Source organism: Rosa chinensis, chromosome 1 (assembly GCF_002994745.2).
Source record: "Rosa chinensis cultivar Old Blush chromosome 1, RchiOBHm-V2, whole genome shotgun sequence".
NCBI classification, from domain to species: domain Eukaryota; kingdom Viridiplantae; phylum Streptophyta; class Magnoliopsida; order Rosales; family Rosaceae; genus Rosa; species Rosa chinensis.
In genome coordinates this window covers 55,756,693-55,776,794 of record NC_037088.1, presented here as the reverse complement: position 1 = coordinate 55,776,794, position 20,102 = coordinate 55,756,693, and the positions used below count along the sequence as shown (strand labels likewise).

At 37.5% G+C, this 20,102-nt stretch overlaps 5 protein-coding genes across 8 annotated transcripts; 3 read left to right on the top strand and 2 right to left on the bottom strand.

Annotated features, from left to right (window-relative positions):
- Window positions 1–1,780: 1,780 nt before the first annotated feature.
- LOC112182523 (sodium channel and clathrin linker 1) lies at window positions 1,781–7,421 on the top strand. 3 transcript variants are annotated; one of them, XM_040510151.1, is made up of 6 exons: window positions 1,781–1,915; window positions 3,519–3,951; window positions 4,087–4,606; window positions 4,688–6,016; window positions 6,137–6,343; window positions 6,881–7,421. In XM_040510151.1, the coding sequence occupies exons 2-6, from the start codon at window positions 3,590–3,592 to the stop codon at window positions 7,196–7,198; spliced, it is 2,736 nt and encodes a 911-aa protein (XP_040366085.1). In that variant the 5' UTR covers window positions 1,781–1,915; window positions 3,519–3,589; the 3' UTR covers window positions 7,199–7,421. The 3 variants fall into 3 exon arrangements, with proteins under 3 accessions (XP_040366085.1, XP_024176791.1, XP_040366083.1); XM_040510149.1 differs by adding an exon at window positions 2,062–2,076 and having other exon boundaries at window positions 1,826–1,915; window positions 4,087–6,016; XM_024321023.2 differs by having other exon boundaries at window positions 4,087–6,016.
- An 81-nt stretch (window positions 7,422–7,502) lies between these two features.
- LOC112170166 (embryo-specific protein ATS3A) lies at window positions 7,503–8,066 on the bottom strand. The gene has a single exon (XM_024307354.1). The coding sequence runs from the start codon at window positions 8,064–8,066 to the stop codon at window positions 7,503–7,505; it is 564 nt and encodes a 187-aa protein (XP_024163122.1).
- A 628-nt stretch (window positions 8,067–8,694) lies between these two features.
- Window positions 8,695–11,268, bottom strand: LOC112182525 (deaminated glutathione amidase, chloroplastic/cytosolic). The gene is made up of 9 exons (XM_024321028.2): window positions 11,065–11,268; window positions 10,829–10,965; window positions 10,618–10,746; window positions 10,462–10,520; window positions 10,263–10,375; window positions 10,074–10,166; window positions 9,819–9,921; window positions 9,211–9,293; window positions 8,695–8,989 (listed from the first exon to the last, which is right to left on the bottom strand). The coding sequence occupies exons 1-9, from the start codon at window positions 11,251–11,253 to the stop codon at window positions 8,948–8,950; spliced, it is 948 nt and encodes a 315-aa protein (XP_024176796.1). The 5' UTR covers window positions 11,254–11,268; the 3' UTR covers window positions 8,695–8,947.
- Window positions 11,269–13,132: 1,864 nt separating this feature from the next.
- LOC112182519 (probable protein phosphatase 2C 38) lies at window positions 13,133–17,221 on the top strand. 2 transcript variants are annotated; one of them, XM_024321013.2, is made up of 5 exons: window positions 13,133–13,526; window positions 13,882–14,417; window positions 15,096–15,463; window positions 16,098–16,334; window positions 16,689–17,221. In XM_024321013.2, the coding sequence occupies exons 2-5, from the start codon at window positions 14,093–14,095 to the stop codon at window positions 16,911–16,913; spliced, it is 1,155 nt and encodes a 384-aa protein (XP_024176781.1). In that variant the 5' UTR covers window positions 13,133–13,526; window positions 13,882–14,092; the 3' UTR covers window positions 16,914–17,221. The 2 variants fall into 2 exon arrangements, with proteins under 2 accessions (XP_024176781.1, XP_024176784.1); XM_024321016.2 differs by lacking the exon at window positions 13,133–13,526 and having other exon boundaries at window positions 14,281–14,417; window positions 15,079–15,463.
- A 169-nt stretch (window positions 17,222–17,390) lies between these two features.
- LOC112182522 (protein IN2-1 homolog B) lies at window positions 17,391–20,078 on the top strand. The gene is made up of 10 exons (XM_024321021.2): window positions 17,391–17,635; window positions 17,794–17,865; window positions 17,998–18,058; window positions 18,361–18,447; window positions 18,833–18,931; window positions 19,009–19,114; window positions 19,199–19,275; window positions 19,423–19,530; window positions 19,684–19,764; window positions 19,865–20,078. The coding sequence occupies exons 1-10, from the start codon at window positions 17,448–17,450 to the stop codon at window positions 19,874–19,876; spliced, it is 891 nt and encodes a 296-aa protein (XP_024176789.1). The 5' UTR covers window positions 17,391–17,447; the 3' UTR covers window positions 19,877–20,078.
- The last annotated feature ends 24 nt before the right edge of the window (window positions 20,079–20,102 follow it).

The window sequence follows — 20,102 nt, the reverse complement described above, 5'->3', positions numbered from 1 at the left end:
TCTTGGCGGAGAGAAATATTGTGTTACTCAGTAGTGTTCATCTGGTCAGTTGTTGACTAAATAATTTATGCTCAATAACCCTTAGATTTACATCCAATGGTGGAAAACAAAACACCGAAACTTAATAATAATTCTCTCTGCCATTAGAATTACATCCAAGAGTGATTGAGCATTATTTTCTTGGTCAATAACTGACTAGGTGAACATTTTCGTTGTATTACTAGGCTAAATGCCTAAATACTAGTTGGCAGAGAAAAATTAAACAGAAGGTTTAGTAATTATCTTACATTTGTCTGAAAATTAATTGTGATACAGTGGATCTAAGAAAATGATGTTTATCGTAGTTATAACAAATTTTTTTGAATAACGATTAAAATTAGCTCGTAACAATCACAATGCTTCGGGATTACTGGCTCGGAGATTGCCAATGAGCATCCATTAAAGTTGGACTTCTGGATCAACTTGATAGTTTGAAAAGCAAAGAAAAACTGGAGGGAATTGAAAAAAGCTAATAAGGTCAGATCCGTTTGACGACTTCACACCAAAACTAAAAATGATCCTTTGTCTAAACTATCTTTTCCCTCAATCATCATCATGGACACATGTGGTAATGCGAAGAAAGCTAGAATGATCCAATTGAATCATGGTGTCTACGATGACTTAAATAAAGGAAGGTACCTACACGCCAGAGATTTTGGGGATGATGAGGTCCCGCCAAAAAGAAAAATGACACAACGGCTTCTTCTTTCTTATCTCTTGATTTAAAAGACAATTACTTTTGTTAATGTCACACCTTTGGCTTAGGCTCCTTTTCGTACAACAACATGACTTGATTTTGAAGTCATCAGTTACATATGTACTAAATATAGTTTATCCTTATGGCCCTTTCGATCCCACTTTAGTTTTGGTGTCGGAACACATTAGAATAGATATTCTTTAATTAATATTGGAATAGACATTCTTTAATTAACATTGAGTAACGTTACAAACCAGAAAATATTTTTGAGATATCTTACATTTAAGACACTGAATCACAAAATATTTTTAGCGTGTAAGATAAAAAGTCTCTCATATTTTATTTATTGCACCATTATCTAATTTTTTTTTTCTTTAAAGTAACACGTTTTCCATGCTTGCTTGAAGTATGATTCTCACCAAAATTTCAATTACCGTAAGAGTAACTTGCCTTGTTAAATGTTAACCACTACGACCGTGACACATTATGTTGTTGCGAAAATGTTCACCTGGTCAGTTGCTGACCAACAAAATAATGCTCAACCACCCTTAGATGTAAATCCAAAGGCAGAGAGAATTATTATTAAGTTGAGGTGTTTTATTTTCCACCTTTTGATGTAAATCTAAGGGTTGTTGAGCATAAATTCTTTGGTCAGCAACTAACCAGGTGAACACCACTGTATGTTGTTGTACCATATTAAACAATCCGACTCTGACGTGCTATGTCGTCACACATAATGTGGTTATGTGGTTAGGTTACATCAGATTTTAATGTCATTAACTAAGCTTTAAACGAAGCTCATCCTCATTTTGCAACGTGTCACCACACCATTGCCCAGCCTCTCTCTTTACACAGTGGAACCAATTACACCCGATTGCCGCCTTTTCAGACCGCTCCTCCCCCCCGCTTTTTCCGCAGGCGACAAATTTTTTCAAAAGTTTCTCTTTCGGACCACTTTGCCCCCATGAAATACTCAAACCAAGCGCGCGTACAAAATCATTTTTAATTAATAAACACAATAACAATAATAATAAAAGCCCCCGATAAACCATAATTGACTCTCTCTCTCTCTCTCTCTCTCTCTCTCTATCAGTATCACTCACACTGCTTCGTCTGCCTCGCGGAATCCAACTGGCCTTGGACTCTAACGGTCGAAACGCCGGCCTCTGACGTCGTTTGGTAAGACTCGATCTCTCTCTCCCTCTCGCATCTTTTTTAAAATTCCGTTTCCCTTAGAATCCGGATTCCTCAGTTGGAAAAATCCTCCTCCTCATTATTATTTTCTTCTTCTTCTTCTTCTTTTTGAATTTTGAATTTTCGAGCAGCAGCAGTGTATCCGAGTAAGTAACTCCAAGATTCTTCCATAATTGCACAGATTTTTGATTTTTGATTTTTCGAATTTTGAATTCCTTTTCCTGTTGAATTTATTTGCTTCCACTGCTGGTTTATTTTTCTTGACCGTTTGGAAAAAAAAAGAAAGAAAAAGGAATCTCCGAGAACCTTTCTTCGTTTTCCTTTTTCTGCTTTGGCTGCTCAGAAATCTGAGCAGATTGACTGATTGAGATCGAAATTTCTCTCGTAAAGAAGTTTTTACGAGACTTGGCTGGTGATTTTTCTGTAATTCTTGGCTGAAATCGCTGCAAGTGTGAGTATCTTTAAGTTTCCTTGGCAGTTGATCAGTAGTTGAATTTGTTGAACTGAAGAAGTTCTTGATTTTCTTGATTTTTCGAGGTCTAGGTTGCAGAAATCGTGTGCAAAATAGTGTCGAAACTATTTTATTTTTATTTTTTATGTTTCAATTTTCTGGAAATGTTGATTTAATTGATTGTATATGAGTGATTTAGATATCCGGATCTGGTTTTCTTTAGACTTCAATTTGTTTGTTTATGAATTTGGATGATGATGAAATGCCTCGGTTTCGTCGAAGAATCTGATCCTTTTGGTGTCAGATTGTATACAAGACTAGTTAGTTTTTTAATTTTCAGGCTTGCAGTTACCTCTCCCTGTGTGGGAAAGAATTGGGGCTTAGGGTTTTAGAGGGTAGTGAAGGTGAAGGGGGCTAATATGGTATTTCCCCTGCCAGCTTGGCTCTCAGCTTGACAGGCTCAGAGTGAGGTTGATTCATCAGATCTGCTGACTGACACATGTTTTGTTAAACACTTTGAGATTATGAACGTTGCTGAAATCTTTATTGATATATTGTAATTTCTGCTCACGTGACCTCCGGTATAAAAATTGCTATTTTTTGTTTTCTTATGTTTCCATTTTTAATTAGAGAGCTAGTTTCTGGGGAAGAATGGTAGAGATGTTGATGAATAAGGCTCTAGAGTTGTTTCTGGTTACTTGAAGTAAGGTTTTACGTGATTAATCATGGTTTACATAAAGAAATTCCTCCTTGGATTAAGGCTTTTCTCATTGTTTATCTACTTTCAGTTTCGGAATCTTGTTTTGGGGAAAAAGGGTAAGAAGTGTATTGTGTTTTTTGTTCAGTTTCTTTTTAAAGGTTTGTGAAAATAAAATAATCACAAAGTCTTTCACTTTCTTTGCGTTAATCCAGGTGTCTGTTGTACTTATTTCAGCCGTTGTTGTTAAAGTTCATGTTTCTCTCATGATGGTTATGCCCATTTTGCTATATGATTATTAGTTTCTTGTCTCCCAGTAAGCATCTTATAGGACATCTGAGTTGAGCATTTTCATTACGAGTCATTTGCCCTTTTCTCCTGTACCACTCCCCACCAGTGTTAATGGTACTCTTGTGTTTTTTGTTTCTGAATTATTATAGGTTCTGAGAGATCCCATCTGGTACAGAACTTTAATGTGCTGCAGTTAGCAATTTCTGCCGAAGATACACACATGAAGAAGCTCTTCTTTTTCAGATCTTCTGCTTCTAGCAATGGAAACAACAAATCCCCTCCATCAACTGATAAGCAAGTATACTGGGAAAACCCATCAGAAAATGGAAGTCAAGTTGGGGACATTGCTGATAATAGTTTTCAAAGCCCTAAAGGATTCTTTTCTAAATCTCGAAAGCAGGTCTCTGCTAACAAGAATTCCAGTGAGAGTCCAGGCCTTAGAAGGAGCCGGTCATTATCATCAGCAGCCTTCCTTGTAAGTGAGCCAGTGCAAGCAGAATTTTCTTCTGCGAGATATCAGAGTAGATCTCCTTGTAGTAGTACAAGTAGTATTCCTCATCGACAATGTGGCCAATCATCTTGGTGAGACTTTTGCATCAATATATTGTTAAGAACATGAACTTGTTGACTAGAATTTCAGTACATTATGTCAAGTCCTGTTTATGTGGAATTTTATCTTTGAGGTGCTAATTATAATGGGCTTTTGATATGTTCCAGTTGTCGGACTTTTACCCCTGAGAGGCATCAGGCTAAAGAGTTAGAAGTTCCAGCTGTTCAAAACACACACGGATTAGAACGACCTGGTTCTGCTGGTTCTCCTAGAATACAGCATGGTTCGTCAGGGAGCTCTTCTACTTGCTCTAGTAATGTCTCATCCAAAGTTTTGGACCGCTATATAGACGGAGAGCAGGAGGAAAGGGGCAGACAAGAGAACAATTCTTCCCATAGAAACTTCAATGGGATTGGAAACGGTGGTGGATGGCGCCCTCCGCGAGTTCAGATTACAGCCCCCAGTTCACCCAGGGCTCATTCATTTAGAGAGGCCAAAAGTTCTCGTTATCGTCTATCATCCAAAGATTGGGTCGAAAATGGATTTGGTCATGAATCTCCCAGGAGACTTGCAAAGAATGTTGTGGAGAGGCTATCACAGTCTCAAGTCATGCAGCCATCACATGCAAAGGAATTTGACCATGACATCCCACTCACCATTGAGGATATATATGGTAGACCAGACCTGGTAAGCCAGAAAACTTACCCTTTGGACGAACCTTATGACACAATTAGTAAATATCATGGGGATGATTACTCGAGCTTGCAGAAACAGTTCTATGGAGAGAAGTGTAATGGTTTAAACTCTGATGAGACTGGAGAGGACCTGGATGTGGAATTACAAAGAAGACTGGAGGAAGCTGAGGAGAAGGTCATGCTTCTGTCTGAAGAACTTGAGCAGGAAAGCTTTCTTAGAGATAGTGGGTACAATGTGCCATCACTGATTCAGACAATTAGAAACCTAACAGAGCAGAGAATCAGCTTTGCACTTGAGGTTTCAAACCTTCTTCAATTACGAATTGCTGAGAGGGCCTCTGCCAAGAAAGAATTGAGACTGGCAAACGCAGAACTTGAGTCTCGAACCAGAAGACTAGAGAAGGAGAAGAATGAGTTACAGTCAGCATTGGAGACAGAACTAGATCGAAGGTCAACTGACTGGTCACTCAAGCTGGACAAATATCAGTCGGAAGAGCAGAGGCTTCGTGAAAGAGTTAGAGAGCTTGCAGAGCAAAATGTCTCGCTTCAGAGAGAAGTTTCTTCTTTTAATGTGAGGGAAACTGAGAGTAGAAATTTCATAACAAATGCAGAGCAACAGCTTAAGGGGCTCACTACTAGGATGGAGGAAATGAGAGAGGAGAATCAAGGCCTACAAGAAAATCTCTCGGAATTGCAAGAGAAGTACAGAGCATCAGAGGAAGATCGTGTTTGTCTCCATAAGAATTTTGAAAAGAGGGATAAGGAGTGCAAGGATTTGCATAAATCCATTACAAGATTATTAAGAACCTGCAGAGAACAAGAGAAGACAATTGATGGGTTGCGTGAAGCTTTTAGTGAGGAGTTCGGGAAAAATCAATCATCGGAGAGGTTTGACAAGCATGTTTCGAAATTGCAGATGGAGCAAATGAGGTTGACAGGAGTAGAACTGGGTTTAAGGAGAGAGTTGGACTCTCAAAGGCTTGAAGTTGATTCTCTTAGGCATGAGAATATACACTTGTTAGACCGTTTGAGGGGCAATGGGAAAGACAGTGGTGCGTTAACTTTCAAGCTAGATAAGGAGATGTGGGCGCGGGTCGGCTGCTTGCAAAATCAAGGGCTATCACTCCTAAATGAGAGCTCCCAGTTGTGTTCAGATTTTCTGGAATTTGTCAAAAGAAAAGCAGGCCATCTCCAAGAAGCTAAGAAGGGTCTGGATGCACAATTTTTTGTTGAATCTGAAATGAAAGTGCAGGGGTTAAAGCGTGGAACTGAAAGCTTAACCAGAAGTTTGCAGACAATGTCTGCTTTGTTCCATGAAAAGTCCAGTCTGGCTGCATCAAAATATCAATCTAAGTGCATGGATGCTGACGAATCAGGACATTCAAATGATCAAATCCCAGAGGTAATATGCTCTGGTGTTCTCAGACATAGATCACTGAATATAAAATCTTTGTTCCATAATATTTTGAATGAGTCCTTTACTACATAAACTGTCATTGACGACTTTTGCTTATACGTGTAGGACGATATGAGATATAAGCTTCAATCAGAAACTATACTTACAAGTTTACTAAGAGAGAAGATACATTCTAAAGAGCTGGAAGTTGAGCAGTTGCAAGCTGAACTAGCTGCAGCTGTAAGAGGAAATGACATCCTTAGATGTGAAGTTCAAAATGCAATGGACAACCTTTCCTGTCTCACCCACAAGTTGAAAGACGTTGAACTACTGGTAACCCATCATATCACTTGTATTTTTATGTTCAATGTTACAGCCTGTGTTTTGGTCAGACATATAGTTCATAATGTGAATGAATCTGGAGCTTTGTATATGAGTGAGCACGATAGGCTTTAAGAAATAATGGTAACGATTTTCATTTTCCGGTAGATTTACTTCACATAGTATATCAACCCCATGAGTTATAGTTGATTTGAGGGCTTTGCAAGGAAAATTGAGGCAGAGAAGACTGTCCATAAGAAAGTACATTGTCATCATTGTTTGAATGGAATATTCTGCTTACTGTTGCAATAAGCATATTATTTGTCTGGGTCTATTTCCACTAACATTACATTGAAGTCAATTTTCTTTTGGCTATTAAAGTTACTTCCATCGATCGGCTAATTGAAGTAATGTTCTTAATAGTGCATCTTCTTTTCTTACAAAATAAAAGTTCTTGAAGTATTCCTCTGCTTATTTCTCAATTGTGCCAGTCTTGCCTTCTGTAAGCTGACTACTCTTTTTTTTTTTTTCCTTATGCATTGATAACAGATGCTCAAGAAGGATGATAACATAAACAAGCTTCAAAGTGACCTCCAAGAATCTACAAAGGAATTAACAGTTACACGAGGGATGCTGCCTAAAATTTCAGAAGAGAGAGATATGATGTGGGAGGAGGTGAAAAAGTACAATGAGAAGAATATGCTGTTGAACTCGGAGGTTAATCTGTTGAAGAAGAAGATAGAGACCCTTGATGAGGAAGTACTCTTCAAAGAAGGCCAGATTACAATCCTGAAAGATACATTAGGGAACAAACCGTTTGATCTTCTAGCGAGTCCTGATAATACACGAGAATTTCTGGTTCGATAGTTCTCCAAGATCAGGTTTAGGGTTCGTAATCAACTTGTTCATAGTCCTATACCCCTCAAGTTTGTCTTGTGAGATTGTATACCTGTCCTTCATTTTCTTCCTTGATAGAGTAAGAAGTGAAGAACAGTTCATCATTCGTTTGTAATTACCAATCTTTACAGTTGGTTTAGCTGCTTGAATCAATCAAACAAGCATGTTAATGAATCTCATGCTTTGCAGTCCAGGGTTTCCCGGATCAATTGTGTGAATATATTTCTTATTTCTGTTTAAGGACAGGAAGACTGAATGGTACACTACTTTCAGACTAGTCGTCAAAACTGACAACATGAGGTACAAGACCACCCTTGGAGTGACAATAATCAAAGCCATACCAAACGTTTTCTGGAACAAATGTCCTAAAATAGAACACATAAGAAACTGGTACTTCATGGCCACCATCTTGTCGATGTAGCACCTTCACCCAGCCAGGTCGCCAGTCATCTGATCCGACTTTCTTCAGGTACAGAGAGCACACCCTTGAGCTCATGCATGGTCCACTGGCCTCAAACACGTCTATGGCACATCTTCCAAACCCGCCATACCCTCCACGTTTTGAACCACCTTTCGGAGCATACAAGAGCTTAGGGTTGTTCAGATGCTTCACTATGATCAGATTACCCTTGGAGTCGCTGAATCTGACGCTGACATGGTCTGTGGTTTCGGCAGATTGTGCACAGGTTGTCTCAATCTCAATGGAGTAGGTGCAGTTTGGTTTGGCTCCTTGGAAGCCATGGTCGATAGGATGCATTGCATTGGTTGGCAGAGAAATGAAGAAGACTAGTGAAGAAATACTCAAAATGCTTATTTCCTTCATTGGAAGCTTTGGCATGGCTTCTTGGCTATAGTTTGTTTTTGGGTGATAGGTACTGAGTGATACAATGAACTACTATATAGTACAGGAGGTTTAGATTCTCTGAGGATATAAAGAAGGGTACACACAAAATCTAAAGGAAAGGCAAAGCAAATTGAGTGCTTTGGGAAAAGAAGAGATTCTCAGTTCCTTTGAAAATGTATGATGTGCTTCTTTTTATGACTGCTACAGGTTCTGATCTGATCTCTGACCAATCCTGTGGCAAATCTTCTAAGAAATAAACAGGAATTTGCTGCTGAGTAATATGACTCACAAGTCACAACCTGAAACCCTTTATAACTAAAAGGGATTCTTAACTAATGTAATCTGCTGTCAATCAGCTTTATGAACAATAGTGACCAAAGCTTTAGAATAAAGGCCAAGCTGATTATCTTTAGATAGGTTTATACTACATTTTTATAAGACTGGATATTTCAATGAGATATCTTTGATGATCTCTACAACCAAACAAAGCCTAAGCCTTCTTCCGTTCTGATAATTCTTGGATCTATAATACTCTGTGACAATCAGTGTCATTAGAGGAATCTGAAGTGTATTTCAGGTAATACAGAATGGCAAGAAGCTTCAGTTTTGAGTGAGATAAATGTAGGAAAAAAAAAAAACTGCTATTTTAAATTTGGAAAATCCTGCTTATCCCAATCTTTCAAACTGATCAATAGAATACATATTTTGTAAAGTACAAGCATGTGTTTTGAAAATAAAGAAAGTAGAGACATGTATATTTGGTGAACAGATCTTCAATTTCTGGCATCTTCATTTAGAAGTGCAACAGTAGTTTCTTCTCTTTTTTCTGGCTACCCTTTTGAGTAACAGGGCAAACAGGAGAAAGCATGTAAAGATCATAGAGATGCAGATTTCCAGAACTCAACAGGTTTCCGATGCTGAAACAGGAAGTAAATTAGAAAGAACATGAGTTGACTACAAGATAGTAATTTTCATAAACTGAAAATGAAATGAACAGGAGTATAAAAATGCTGCTTGATATTACCCCTATACCAGATAAATTACATGTCAAATATTTTACCCCTCACTCAGATTTCAAAACTACAGGAGGTACATGTTTGATACATGTTTCATTTCCATACTTATCAACAAAACTTGCCTTGGCAATTGGCATCTTTGCTCTCACTGAATCGATCAATGAGAAATCAATATCAGCTATAGTAATCCCGGTTGACAAAGTATCTAAGGCAGAGACGAGGAAATGTTAGAATTATGTTGTAGCACGTGGTACTGTAATACCAGAAGCATAAAAACTAACACTACAATAACTTTGTAGCATATTTAAAAAAAGAGATTCATATGTTTTAGATTTGACTCTTGAGCAAAAACCATTTCTCACAAGAGAAGCACATTCATTTCAGAATAGAACTACATGGAGTTCAACCCATCCCTAACTCTGAACATCTCCCCACAAAAAGGAAACCTTTCTAGTAAGTTATTTCTCTTAAAGCATGAGTTATCATTTATCAAAGGGACCAAGTCTACTATCTGTTCTTCCATATCAATGGGAAACAAACTAACAACACAAGAAATACCCCCAACTAGTTGTTTTCCTTAGCTTTAAGGAGTTTGACAATTACTTTCAAAACCTGATTATTTATAGGCCAACACTTTTTTCATTGAAATCACCTATGCCCATGACCTAAAGCTGCTGAACGTAACACCTATTCTAAGTGCTTAAAACGTGCAGAGATATTAAATTCTCACCAGGTAGTCGACCAACAACAGTTCCCCATGGATCAATAATTAAAGTTTCGCCATGGCTCTCTCTTTTATCATTATGCTTTCCAGCTTGTGCAGAAGCTATTACCTGATGCGCAAGTAACATTAACATCCCCAAAAGTCAGTAAAGAGCAATACAGCATGTCAGCATCAGCATCCAAGATAACACTGTCAGTAAAATTTTATCCTAATCGAATTATGAAAAGATTATACTAGTGGAGAAGAAAACTGAGTCCATACATAACATTGAGTCTCAATTGCACGAGCACGAAGAAGAACCTCCCAATGTGCCTGACCAGTTACTTTGGTAAAGGCTGAAGGAACTAACAGAATCTGCAGATTGTAATAAAATATGTCACTGTGGGATGCTTAACAAACATCAACCCTCAATTCCAATGCACTTTAAATCTAAGAAAAATCTAATTGTACCTGTGCCTCATGTTGGAACCTGAGCAGCTGGTAAATCTCTGGGAATCTCAGGTCATAGCAAACTGTCAAACCCAAACGTCCCACAGGGCTATCTACTGCAACAACATTCTTCCCTGAAAATATGACCAACCAAACTAAGTTCCTCAAAACAAAATAGTAACCGAAACTACAGTGGCAACGAAACTAGTCGGTACATTACCTGCTTCTGTAAAGCTACTTTCCTTGTATGACCTCCCACCAGGAGTATCCACATCAAACCTTTCAATAACAAAAACAACTTAAATTGCTGTAAGCACATTACACAACGACCACAGTTTTCGAGCAAAACCAATCAGCACAAAACTGCATTACTTACAAGTGAATCTTTCTGTAAGTGCTTCTGATGTTGCCAGCATCATCTACCACAACATGGGTGTTAAACAAATGCTCATCGTCAGACCCCTTTTCCTGAAACCCACCTAGTGACAACCAAATCCCAGATTCCCTACAATAATGGGTCACTTCAATTACACTCCAAAACCCAATGTATGCTATAAAGTTTTCACCTTTTTACTTTTCTACCATACCTTGCAAGAGAGCAGTACTGTTTCATTATTGGACCCTCTAAAGGTTCAGCTATTTTGAGACTATCCCCATCTTTAGCCCCAATAAAGGAGAAGCTTTCAGGGAAGCAAATCAATTTAGCTCCACTAGCAGCTGCCTCCTTCAAATTTCACAAATTGGGTTAATCATAATTTTACATAAAACTTAGAAAGATTAAATTTTGAATTTTTAAAAAAAAAAAAAGTGTAAAGTTGGGTACTTTGACGAGGCGGGAGCAGGTGGCGAAATTGGCGGCGAGGTCGTTGATGGAGGTCATCTGGGCGGCGGCGACTCGGAGCGAGTTGGCCGCCATGGCTGACCCGCCGGCGACGGCACGTGGGGACTTGGGACGAATCGGAGCAATGAGCGGAGTAATGTGAGGGTTGGTTAGTGAGAGACAAAATGACATCGTCGTTTTCTGCAGAATTGTCTGGTTTTAGGAAATGTTTAGGTGCCGCCACGTCAGCAAATTTGTCTTTTTGGTATAGGGTCCTTTTACTATGCTGTATATCCTTGAATGCACCCACAGGTTATGGAGTTTCTTACATTGTTTTTTCATAATATATATATTTTTTTAATAAAGTTGTTTGGTAGAGTTTAAGTTTCTTGATTTTTAGGTTTGAGAAAAAAGTAATTTATTTTGCTATGTCTGAAATTATTTAGTTTTGTTGCATAAGTTTTACATTTTTTTTTTGGTCAAAACAGAAGTTTTACATTGGTTATGTATTCGAGGCTAATCGTAGTCTATTAATTGTATTTTGTTATATTAAGAAAAACAAAAAATACAAAATGTGAGTCAATCCACTAGGTCAGATCGTGACCTAAGTTACCTAACTCTGAATCTTGTAGTTAGGCAATATTTTTCTTCACCATTTAGCCAGTCTCAAGAACTTACCAAAGGAAAGCTTTCGTCAACTTATAATAAACTATTGTTTATTTTCTGTGCAGGTATATATTAGATATCAAAACTAACACGAAGGAGAGTGACCATGCATATACCAATCTAACCACAGAGGTTATCAGTAGTCTGGTAGTAGCTCTTTATTGAAGGATTATGAGTTGTAGCAGCTCATTTTGTTTCTTTATTAAGGTTTTAGTTGTTGGTTGAGTTTATTAGTTAGGTTTAATAAGTCACTACTCAATTGGGCTAGGATTTAGGGGTCTTAGTCTTATCGCTGTGTCATTTGTATGACACTATCTCATGAATTATCTTATGTGTTATACTTTTGGTGTCTTCTCGTTACTAACTTGATTGTTAATTGCCCTAACACGTGGTCTAGTAATCTTGGGACACGGTACAAAAGATTGTGAGATGATTCATCTCAATATTAATTGTGAGGTTATATTGTGAAAATGACAATCATTGTGGTTAGAATTTGCATCTCATCGCCTTGTGGTAGGAATAAGTGAATAACCGCTGGACTCTAATTTAGTTGTAAATCTGTAATCGTTTGGATTAATAAATGAAGTTTCTTCTTTTCTCATAAGAAAAACAATCTACTAAATACAAAATATGAGATTTTCACAAATTATAATAAATATATTGAACTTTTGAAAGATGAGTCAAACATATGACTTAAAACTCAAGTTATTTCACGGTTCTTGTGGTGAGAACACAACGAACTATTCTTTCGCTTTTACAAAAAATATAAAAAATACTAAGTCATTTCTAAAAACCCACAAATTGAACAAATTGAAAGCCTAAAAATCCGCACTGAACTAATCATTGAGAAACACAATCGTGCATAAAAAAGGAAAACGAACAAAAATACCTTTGATTTTGACCAAGCAATGGAGACAACACCATTGACTCAATTGTACTTTAGAAAGAATCACTAAAACATGTACTTCACTGAGGGATGATTGAATTTATAGGGATGATTGAATTTATAGAATACCAAACTTGATGTACTGACACAAACCATATTCACATTGCTACATCAACTTTGTAAATTGTTAAAAACAATCATTTTCATTGTTGATTGAGAAGTAGTCTAACTGTCTCCTCTAAGTAAACTAGCTAGTCTACAATTTTGATGAAGGGTCATTTTCCACCTATTGATTGATGGGGTGCTCAAAGATATTTTTCATTGGCTAAACAACAACTATTACAAGTTGGGGGGTCAACTTTATTCCCAAGAAATTCCCCAAAACACACAATTTAGCAAGGTGGAAAATTCTTTCTTTAATTATTCTTGAGAGGGAACCTTCATTTGGCTATAATAAGGAGAAGGGAAGATGAGTAAAAGTTGCCTAAAATGGTGGTTTGTTGGAGGTCAAAGTCAAAACCCCAGCCCATAAATTAGAATACCAAAACTGAAAATCCTACCCAAAAAGCCTCAGCTCTCTCCCTTTCTATGGTTTGCAAACCAAGGGCGAGGGGTTTGTTGTATTGTATGCATAATCTCTTTCCCTAACCAAAAACCAAAAAAAAAACACAAAAAAGAAAGAGAACCCATTAAACCTTCCAATCTATCTATCCCTATCTCCCTCTCTCTCTTTTGGTCGATCCAACTTCCCACGTTGTTTCTGACAACCTTTTTTCTGTCAGAACATTCCAAATCTGCTTCATTGGGTGTCTTGGTAATCTGGATAAAGCTGTCATTTTGAGCTCTCATGGTAATTGAATTTTCATAAGACAAAAGGGTTGCTGCAATTCCTCATAACATAAGCAACACAAAGGTAATCAGCTACCCTTTTATTTATTACTTGGCAGCAATTCCAACTTTGTATGCAATTTTGTACATACCCATGTCTCTGTTTGATCTTACGAATATGATGGACAATTGGGGTTTGGTTCTGGTATTTGTCTGCCAATAAAGTTTGTGTCTTTCAGAAACCACCCATATTAGTTTGGTCTATGGACTGGTAAAGTTTGCATTTTGATTGTTGAGATTGCCGTTATGCATTTTGATGTTTGTCTCAAAGTTTCTTTTTAGTTTTTTTCTCCCCTTTCAATCTGTTTGATTTGTGTGTTCAAAAAGACTTTGATCATGTTTGGAGTTTAATGTTTTTTTTTTGTGAAATTTATATGCAGGTGTTTGCATACCGAACAGATTGTTCGATGCTTTTGCTTCCCTAGAGATTAATGTCCTTATTCGTGGATGAGTGTTTGATTTGTGGAACCTGTTATTTGCATTTTGAAATTGTAGGGAAAATAGAGGAAAGACTAGGATTAGATCATTTCCACAGCATATACTCGATGAATCATTTAATTGCCGGAACATTTGGTTGAGAATATGTGAGGTATGGTATCAGCTACACTAATGAAGATTATGGCACCGTGTTGGAGACCTTCTGTTGAAGGTGAAAATTCTAATAGAGCTGGGGATGCGAGTGGTCGAGTTAATGGTTTATTGTGGTATAAAGATTTGGGAAACCATGTTAATGGTGAATTCTCGATGGCAGTAATTCAAGCAAACAATTTGTTGGAAGACCATAGCCAACTTGAATCCGGACCGTTGAGCTTGCTCGAATCAGGTCCCCATGGAACATTTGTTGGAGTTTATGATGGACATGGAGGTCCAGAAGCAGCCCGATTTGTAAATGATCACCTGTTCAAGAATCTCAAGAGTATGTTGTTCCTTGACTTGCACCATTTGTTATTTTACTGGATCTCTTATAATTCATTTTTTATACTTGTTGAGAAGTTTTGGAATTAAAATATGATAAATAGTCCTGTTTCATTCTATACTTTTGGTGATAGCAGAATTTGATATATTAATGCATTTTGGTCATTGTTTTCCAAATGTCTTACATTTTGCCATAGCCATATGAAAGTAGTAGTACTAGCAGTAAGGTTTTGCCAACTTGGTGCCATTTTTGCATGCTTGCCACAATGTAACATGGAAATTAGAGGTCATTCAGATTCTCTTTTGGTGGATTTGGAGCTTTTCTGTCTAGGCATATCTTCATAGTCACAGTTTATCGTAATGCAATATTGTTAGGCCAACAATGTTTGAATTGGAACTGGAATTCGGTGGCTATTGGCCAAAAAAAAAAAATGAAAGCTAAATTTTAAACTAAGTTTAGAAAAGGCAAATAGACAAATATAGCAGAGACCGCATAATTTACTTTTGAGCGCATGTGGCCTGACTCCATCGACCATTTAAGAAGCTTTGTGTATATATATGCATGATATACATATGAATATATGATAGACCTGGATATCTGTATATATTCCATTACAGCTTTCATCTTTATAAGCTAATGCATATATTTACTGACTTGACAGCTATTCTCATGGTGCAGAATTCACATCAGAGATTCAGGGAATGTCAGCTGATGTTATCACCAAAGCATTCTTGGCAACCGAAGAGGAATTTCTATCTTTAGTAAGGAAGCAGTGGCTGATTAAGCCACTGCTTGCTTCAGTTGGTGCATGTTGTTTGGTAGGCATAGTATGTCGTGGACTGCTATACATAGCAAATGCAGGAGATTCTCGGGCGGTGTTAGGAAGACTGGAAAAGACCGTCAAACAGGTAAAAGCTGTTCAGTTATCAGTTGAGCACAATGCAAGTATAGAATCTGTGAGAGAGGAACTGCACTCGTTGCATCCCGATGATCCTCAGATTGTGGTAATGAAGCACAAGGTGTGGCGCGTGAAGGGTCTGATACAGGTGATCCTTTTTCTTATATGCTCTAAATCTCTTGTTGATACAGGAATATTTTTGTGCAATTAAAACAATGTTTGGACATCTTTTTTCAACATAAAATTGATGGCAAAGAACGTTACTAATCTTTCAAAGTACACCAAGTTTTCTAGATCCAGGTCCTCTGTTAGACCTGCAACTTAGCTTTTCTTTTTGTCTTGCTGTTTTTGGGTCTTTTTAAGACCTCCTTGTAACCATAAAAAAAAAAATAATAATAATAATAAATAAATAAAAAAGTACACCAAGTTCTTGGATCATATGACCTGGTGCCGTATGGAAATCGAGTTTTTATTAGATTACAATAGATGGATGCAGTTGGTTTCGGATTAAATATGAGACCTATTGCTGGATTCTACTATTGGGTAGATACTTGGGCTGTGTTTCGCGTCCTGCCCCATTGTAATGCCCCTGTTTCCTAACCAAATTAGCCTTTATATCTCTGACTCCTTTCTCTTTCTTGCATTATTTGGTGAAGTTAGATTGATTCTCATTGTGAAAATCTACTTAACCCATTAATAAATATGCATGGCCCCTTCTCAAAGATGACATGACATGCAAAATGGAAGAGCACTTAATTTAGAGTGATTTGTTTCTGTTGTAGATTTCAAGGTCCATTGGTGATGCCTACCTGAAAAGGTCGGAATTTAACAAAGAACCTCTGTTGGCAAAGTTTAGACTATCAGAACCCTTCCACAAGCCGATCCTTAAAGCTGAGCCAACAATATTGGTGCAAAAACTCTACCCTGAAGATCAGTTTCTCATATTTGCATCGGATGGCCTATGGGAGCAGCTGAGCAATCAGGAGGCAGTTGACATTGTTCAGAACTATCCACGTCATGTATGATTTTCCTTTCATGTTCTGAATTTCTCTTGTGTTTATTGGGTGTTATTATGTTGCTGTTTTTAAATAACATTGGGGAAGATTTTCTCCTCTTGCTATCAGAAAATATACTCTTCCCTGGCTGCCTTTCACATTCTTCTATCACCTTTTTATATTTCCCATGTCTCATAATGTATAGTGCTTATAGTGCAATTCAACCCAAAAGAATCATTGTGTTGACAAAACTAGGGAGGAATTTGGATCATAGTGGATTGTTCTTGTTTGTCTGATTGTCATTGTGAGCTCAGTTGGAAATTATCTATTGTTGGAGTTGCTGTGAGACCTACTATAATGTGTGCCATATTTATGCAGGGAATTGCAAGGAGACTTGTCAAAGCTGCACTTTGTGAAGCAGCAAAGAAGAGAGAAATGAGATACTCAGACTTGAAAAAGATCGACCGAGGGGTGAGGAGACATTTTCACGACGATATTACAGTAATAGTTCTGTTCCTAGATACACATCTGGTCAGTCGTAGCCACTCACACGGGCATCTGCTTTCAATTAAGGGAGGTAGCGGCGTCCCAGCCAACACCTAGATTAGGAGGTTCTAGTCATCTCTCACGCAAACCCCCTGTTTTCTTCATTTGTACTGAGAAATGAGCTGTTTGTTTTCTTTACAAAGAGGAGAGGTTAAAGGCAGATTTTTGGGTTTTTTTTTTTTTTTTCCTTCTTGGTTTTCTTTTTCTTCCTCCACTGATGTATAGCCATATGCTTCCTAAATTCTTTTATTTCTTAAATTTGCACCACAACAGATTTCAGTATAGAGATGGATAGTCAATGGCTAGATAAAAGAGTGAGTACCTGGAGAAATGAGAATAACTTCTGCAGAACTTGAATAATTTGACTGCTCTGTTACCTTGACAATAATGGAGAACTTGTCTTTGAATACAAAAATGTGTGGATGATACAGTGTTGTTTTCAATACATAAGCTTCATTCTATATATAAAGAAGATGATGACATAAAAAAAAAAAAAAAAATACAAACACACACACGAACCCGATATATATAACAACCTCTCCAATCCGATATATATAACAACCCTTCCAATCCAACCAAAACAAACTGAAAATGACTTCCACTTTGAAAGTCAGTTTCAGAGGCGTTGTACCTACTTCATCACCTCTGAAGTCTCGACCGCGCGTTTTAGATTCATTGTATGTAGCCAAGTTTCCAAACACCACCATACTATGTCCTCCTAAGCTTCGACTTCAAGCTAAAACAACCAGAGCTTCACTCTCTGCAACAATGGCAACTGGGTATGTCACAACTCTCCTGTTTAGTGTCTGCTTGCTAGAAAACGAAAAATTACAGTGAAATTTAATCCAAAGTTCCTTTCTTCTCCAACCCAATAGCTAAAGTTTTGAGATTCTTAACTAGCTGTGCATCTTACTTTGGTTTTGTTTTCTGTGAAAAGTGTGCAAGAGGCTCTTCCACCAGCTCTTACTTCTACCTCAGACCCTCCTTCAATCTTCGATGGGAAAACAAGGTTGGTATTGATCACTAGCATTTGTAGTGTTCAAGTGCTTGTAGCCAATGTGTTTGTTTCAATGTCAATTGTACTATTTGGGTTTAAGAGAATCTAACTATTAGAAATGTTGGGGTTTTTATGTTGTTGAAGGTTGTATATATCTTACACATGCCCATTTGCACAGCGTGCGTGGATTGCCCGGAACTGCAAGGTTGTTTCTAGAACACTTTACAGTCTGGTTTTGCTTGAATTTGGTCTCTTTTTCTGAATTGCCTTCTCATTGGTAGCACAAAAGTTTAAGGAGGAGAAATGGAATTTGAGTCTTTATACTTTCTGGCTTTGCAAATAATGAATAGGGTCCTCGTTTGTTGAGTCACATAAAAATCTTATACATTTTCTTTCACATACTGTTTTCTGAGCGAGCAACAAAACTGGAGAGTGAACATGTCTTTAGTGTTCTTGTTTACGCCACAGGGATGACATCAGTTTAACCCTTAAGTTTGTTCGAAACAGGGATTGGAGGAAAAGATAGAATTGGTTCCTATTAATCTGCAAGACAGGCCTTCTTGGTACAAGGAGAAAGTCTACCCTCCTAACAAGGTGATTTTTTTTTTTTTAATAGAGTCTGCGCTTCAAAATCGTACAGGGATAAAAGGTTGTTTTCATATATTTTTGTGCTGATTTGAAGGCACAGGTTCAATGGTTCATCTTCTAAAACCCAAAAGTAGAGACATAGCTAGATTCAGCAAAGCCATAATGAATAATATCATAGTAATAATGCAATGAAATTCTGCTAGTTCATGGATCATCTAAGTTCCTGATTAGCATGGAGTTTTATGGAAACCTTACTGGTTGTGCTCTATAATGTATGAGTGAACTACACAAAACTCGTATTAGAAACATTAGAGAGACAAAATGGAGCTTCAAACCTATGTTGAAGCAGGTGCCATCACTGTAATTTTACTGAAATGAGATTTCAATGCAGGTGCCATCACTGGAACACAATAACGAAGTCAAAGGAGAGAGTCTTGATTTGATTAGATACATCGACAGTAACTTTGAAGGGCCTTCACTGTTCCCTGATGTAAGATTTGTGGATACTTTTTTACATATTATTTGACTTCTCTCTAACATACAAAAGCTCATAATCTGTAAATATAGGATCCTGCAAAGAGAGAGTTTGCAGAAGAGTTGTTTACCTACACCGACTCCTTCAGCAAACCTGTGATTTCCTTTTTTAAAGGAGAAGGAACTGAGGCAGCTGCTGGTGAGTTGACTGTTGACCATTTTGTTCTTTTGATGTTGTTCATTGGAAATAAGCTAATGTAAGCATAATGTTATGTTGAAGCAGGTGCTGCATTTGACTATATTGAAACTGCTCTTGCCAAATTTGAAGATGGACCTTTCTTTCTTGGCCAATTCAGTCTGGTAATAAGCAGCTATATGTGCTTTCTACTAATCACTTTCAGTTTCCATTTGTCTTAAGCTTTAAAGGCAATCAAAACCTGTCTACTGAACTTATCAAAAGTTGCTCGATCATTTGGAAAAGTTTCAAGTGTCATTCTTATTTTTCAGGTGGATATCGCTTATGCACCATTCATTGATAGATTTCAGCATTTCGCATTGGATGTGAAGAAATATGACATCACTGCAGGAAGACCTAAACTGGCAGCATGGATTGAGGTACAATATGATTCAAGTGATCTTTCCTTACACAATTGCCAATTATAAATCGTAAACATATGGACCCCACAACAGTGTGTTACTTGCAATGCAAAAGATTCATCTCAGTTCCACTGAAAAGATTACTCATGAGACTATATATCAATTTTCTAGGAGATGAACAAAAATGAAGGTTTCAATAAGACCCGACGTGATCCCAAAGAGCTCGTTGAAAGCTACAAGAAACGCTTTTCGGTAAATTTCTTCTTGCTCAATCTTAAGAAGTAAATTCTAAAGAAGTTGCTGGCTTGCTGCCAATAATTATACTAAATTCTTAAATGCATTGATTATGCAGGCTAAGGTCTGAGATGCGCATAAACAAATTGGAAGGGGTGCTGCAGATGTTCCAAATTTGGCTTCCATTTTCTCATATCTTTGTATGCCACTGCTAAGTACTAATAATGGTTCTGGGAATATGGTGAACCATATCATGTAGTCAGCTCATTGCCTATTCCTTGTATCTGCAACTTAATATTAGTCTATCAAATTCTCAAGTTACATTGTTGAAATCATTTTTCCAAAACTGTAAATCG

What these genes read in the sequence shown, in the direction of transcription:
- LOC112182523 (XM_024321023.2), top strand. Translation starts at nt 3,590, where the DNA reads ATGAAGAAGCTCTTCTTTTTCAGATCTTCTGCTTCTAGCAATGGAAAC. An exon ending in CAATGTGGCCAATCATCTTG is followed by an intron (nt 3,952 to 4,086) that starts GTGAGACTTTTG and finishes GATATGTTCCAG; the next exon opens with TTGTCGGACTTTTACCCCTG. An exon ending in TGAAAGACGTTGAACTACTG is followed by an intron (nt 6,344 to 6,880) that starts GTAACCCATCAT and finishes CATTGATAACAG; the next exon opens with ATGCTCAAGAAGGATGATAA.
- LOC112170166 (XM_024307354.1), bottom strand. Translation starts at nt 8,066, where the DNA reads ATGCCAAAGCTTCCAATGAAGGAAATAAGCATTTTGAGTATTTCTTCA.
- LOC112182525 (XM_024321028.2), bottom strand. Translation starts at nt 11,253, where the DNA reads ATGTCATTTTGTCTCTCACTAACCAACCCTCACATTACTCCGCTCATT. An exon ending in CAGTACTGCTCTCTTGCAAG is followed by an intron (nt 10,747 to 10,828) that starts GTATGGTAGAAA and finishes CCATTATTGTAG; the next exon opens with GGAATCTGGGATTTGGTTGT. An exon ending in CAATTGAGACTCAATGTTAT is followed by an intron (nt 9,922 to 10,073) that starts GTATGGACTCAG and finishes CTTGCGCATCAG; the next exon opens with GTAATAGCTTCTGCACAAGC.
- LOC112182519 (XM_024321013.2), top strand. Translation starts at nt 14,093, where the DNA reads ATGGTATCAGCTACACTAATGAAGATTATGGCACCGTGTTGGAGACCT. An exon ending in CCTGTTCAAGAATCTCAAGA is followed by an intron (nt 14,418 to 15,095) that starts GTATGTTGTTCC and finishes CTCATGGTGCAG; the next exon opens with AATTCACATCAGAGATTCAG. An exon ending in GCGTGAAGGGTCTGATACAG is followed by an intron (nt 15,464 to 16,097) that starts GTGATCCTTTTT and finishes TTTCTGTTGTAG; the next exon opens with ATTTCAAGGTCCATTGGTGA.
- LOC112182522 (XM_024321021.2), top strand. Translation starts at nt 17,448, where the DNA reads ATGACTTCCACTTTGAAAGTCAGTTTCAGAGGCGTTGTACCTACTTCA. An exon ending in ATCTTCGATGGGAAAACAAG is followed by an intron (nt 17,866 to 17,997) that starts GTTGGTATTGAT and finishes ATGTTGTTGAAG; the next exon opens with GTTGTATATATCTTACACAT. An exon ending in AGGAACTGAGGCAGCTGCTG is followed by an intron (nt 19,115 to 19,198) that starts GTGAGTTGACTG and finishes ATGTTGAAGCAG; the next exon opens with GTGCTGCATTTGACTATATT.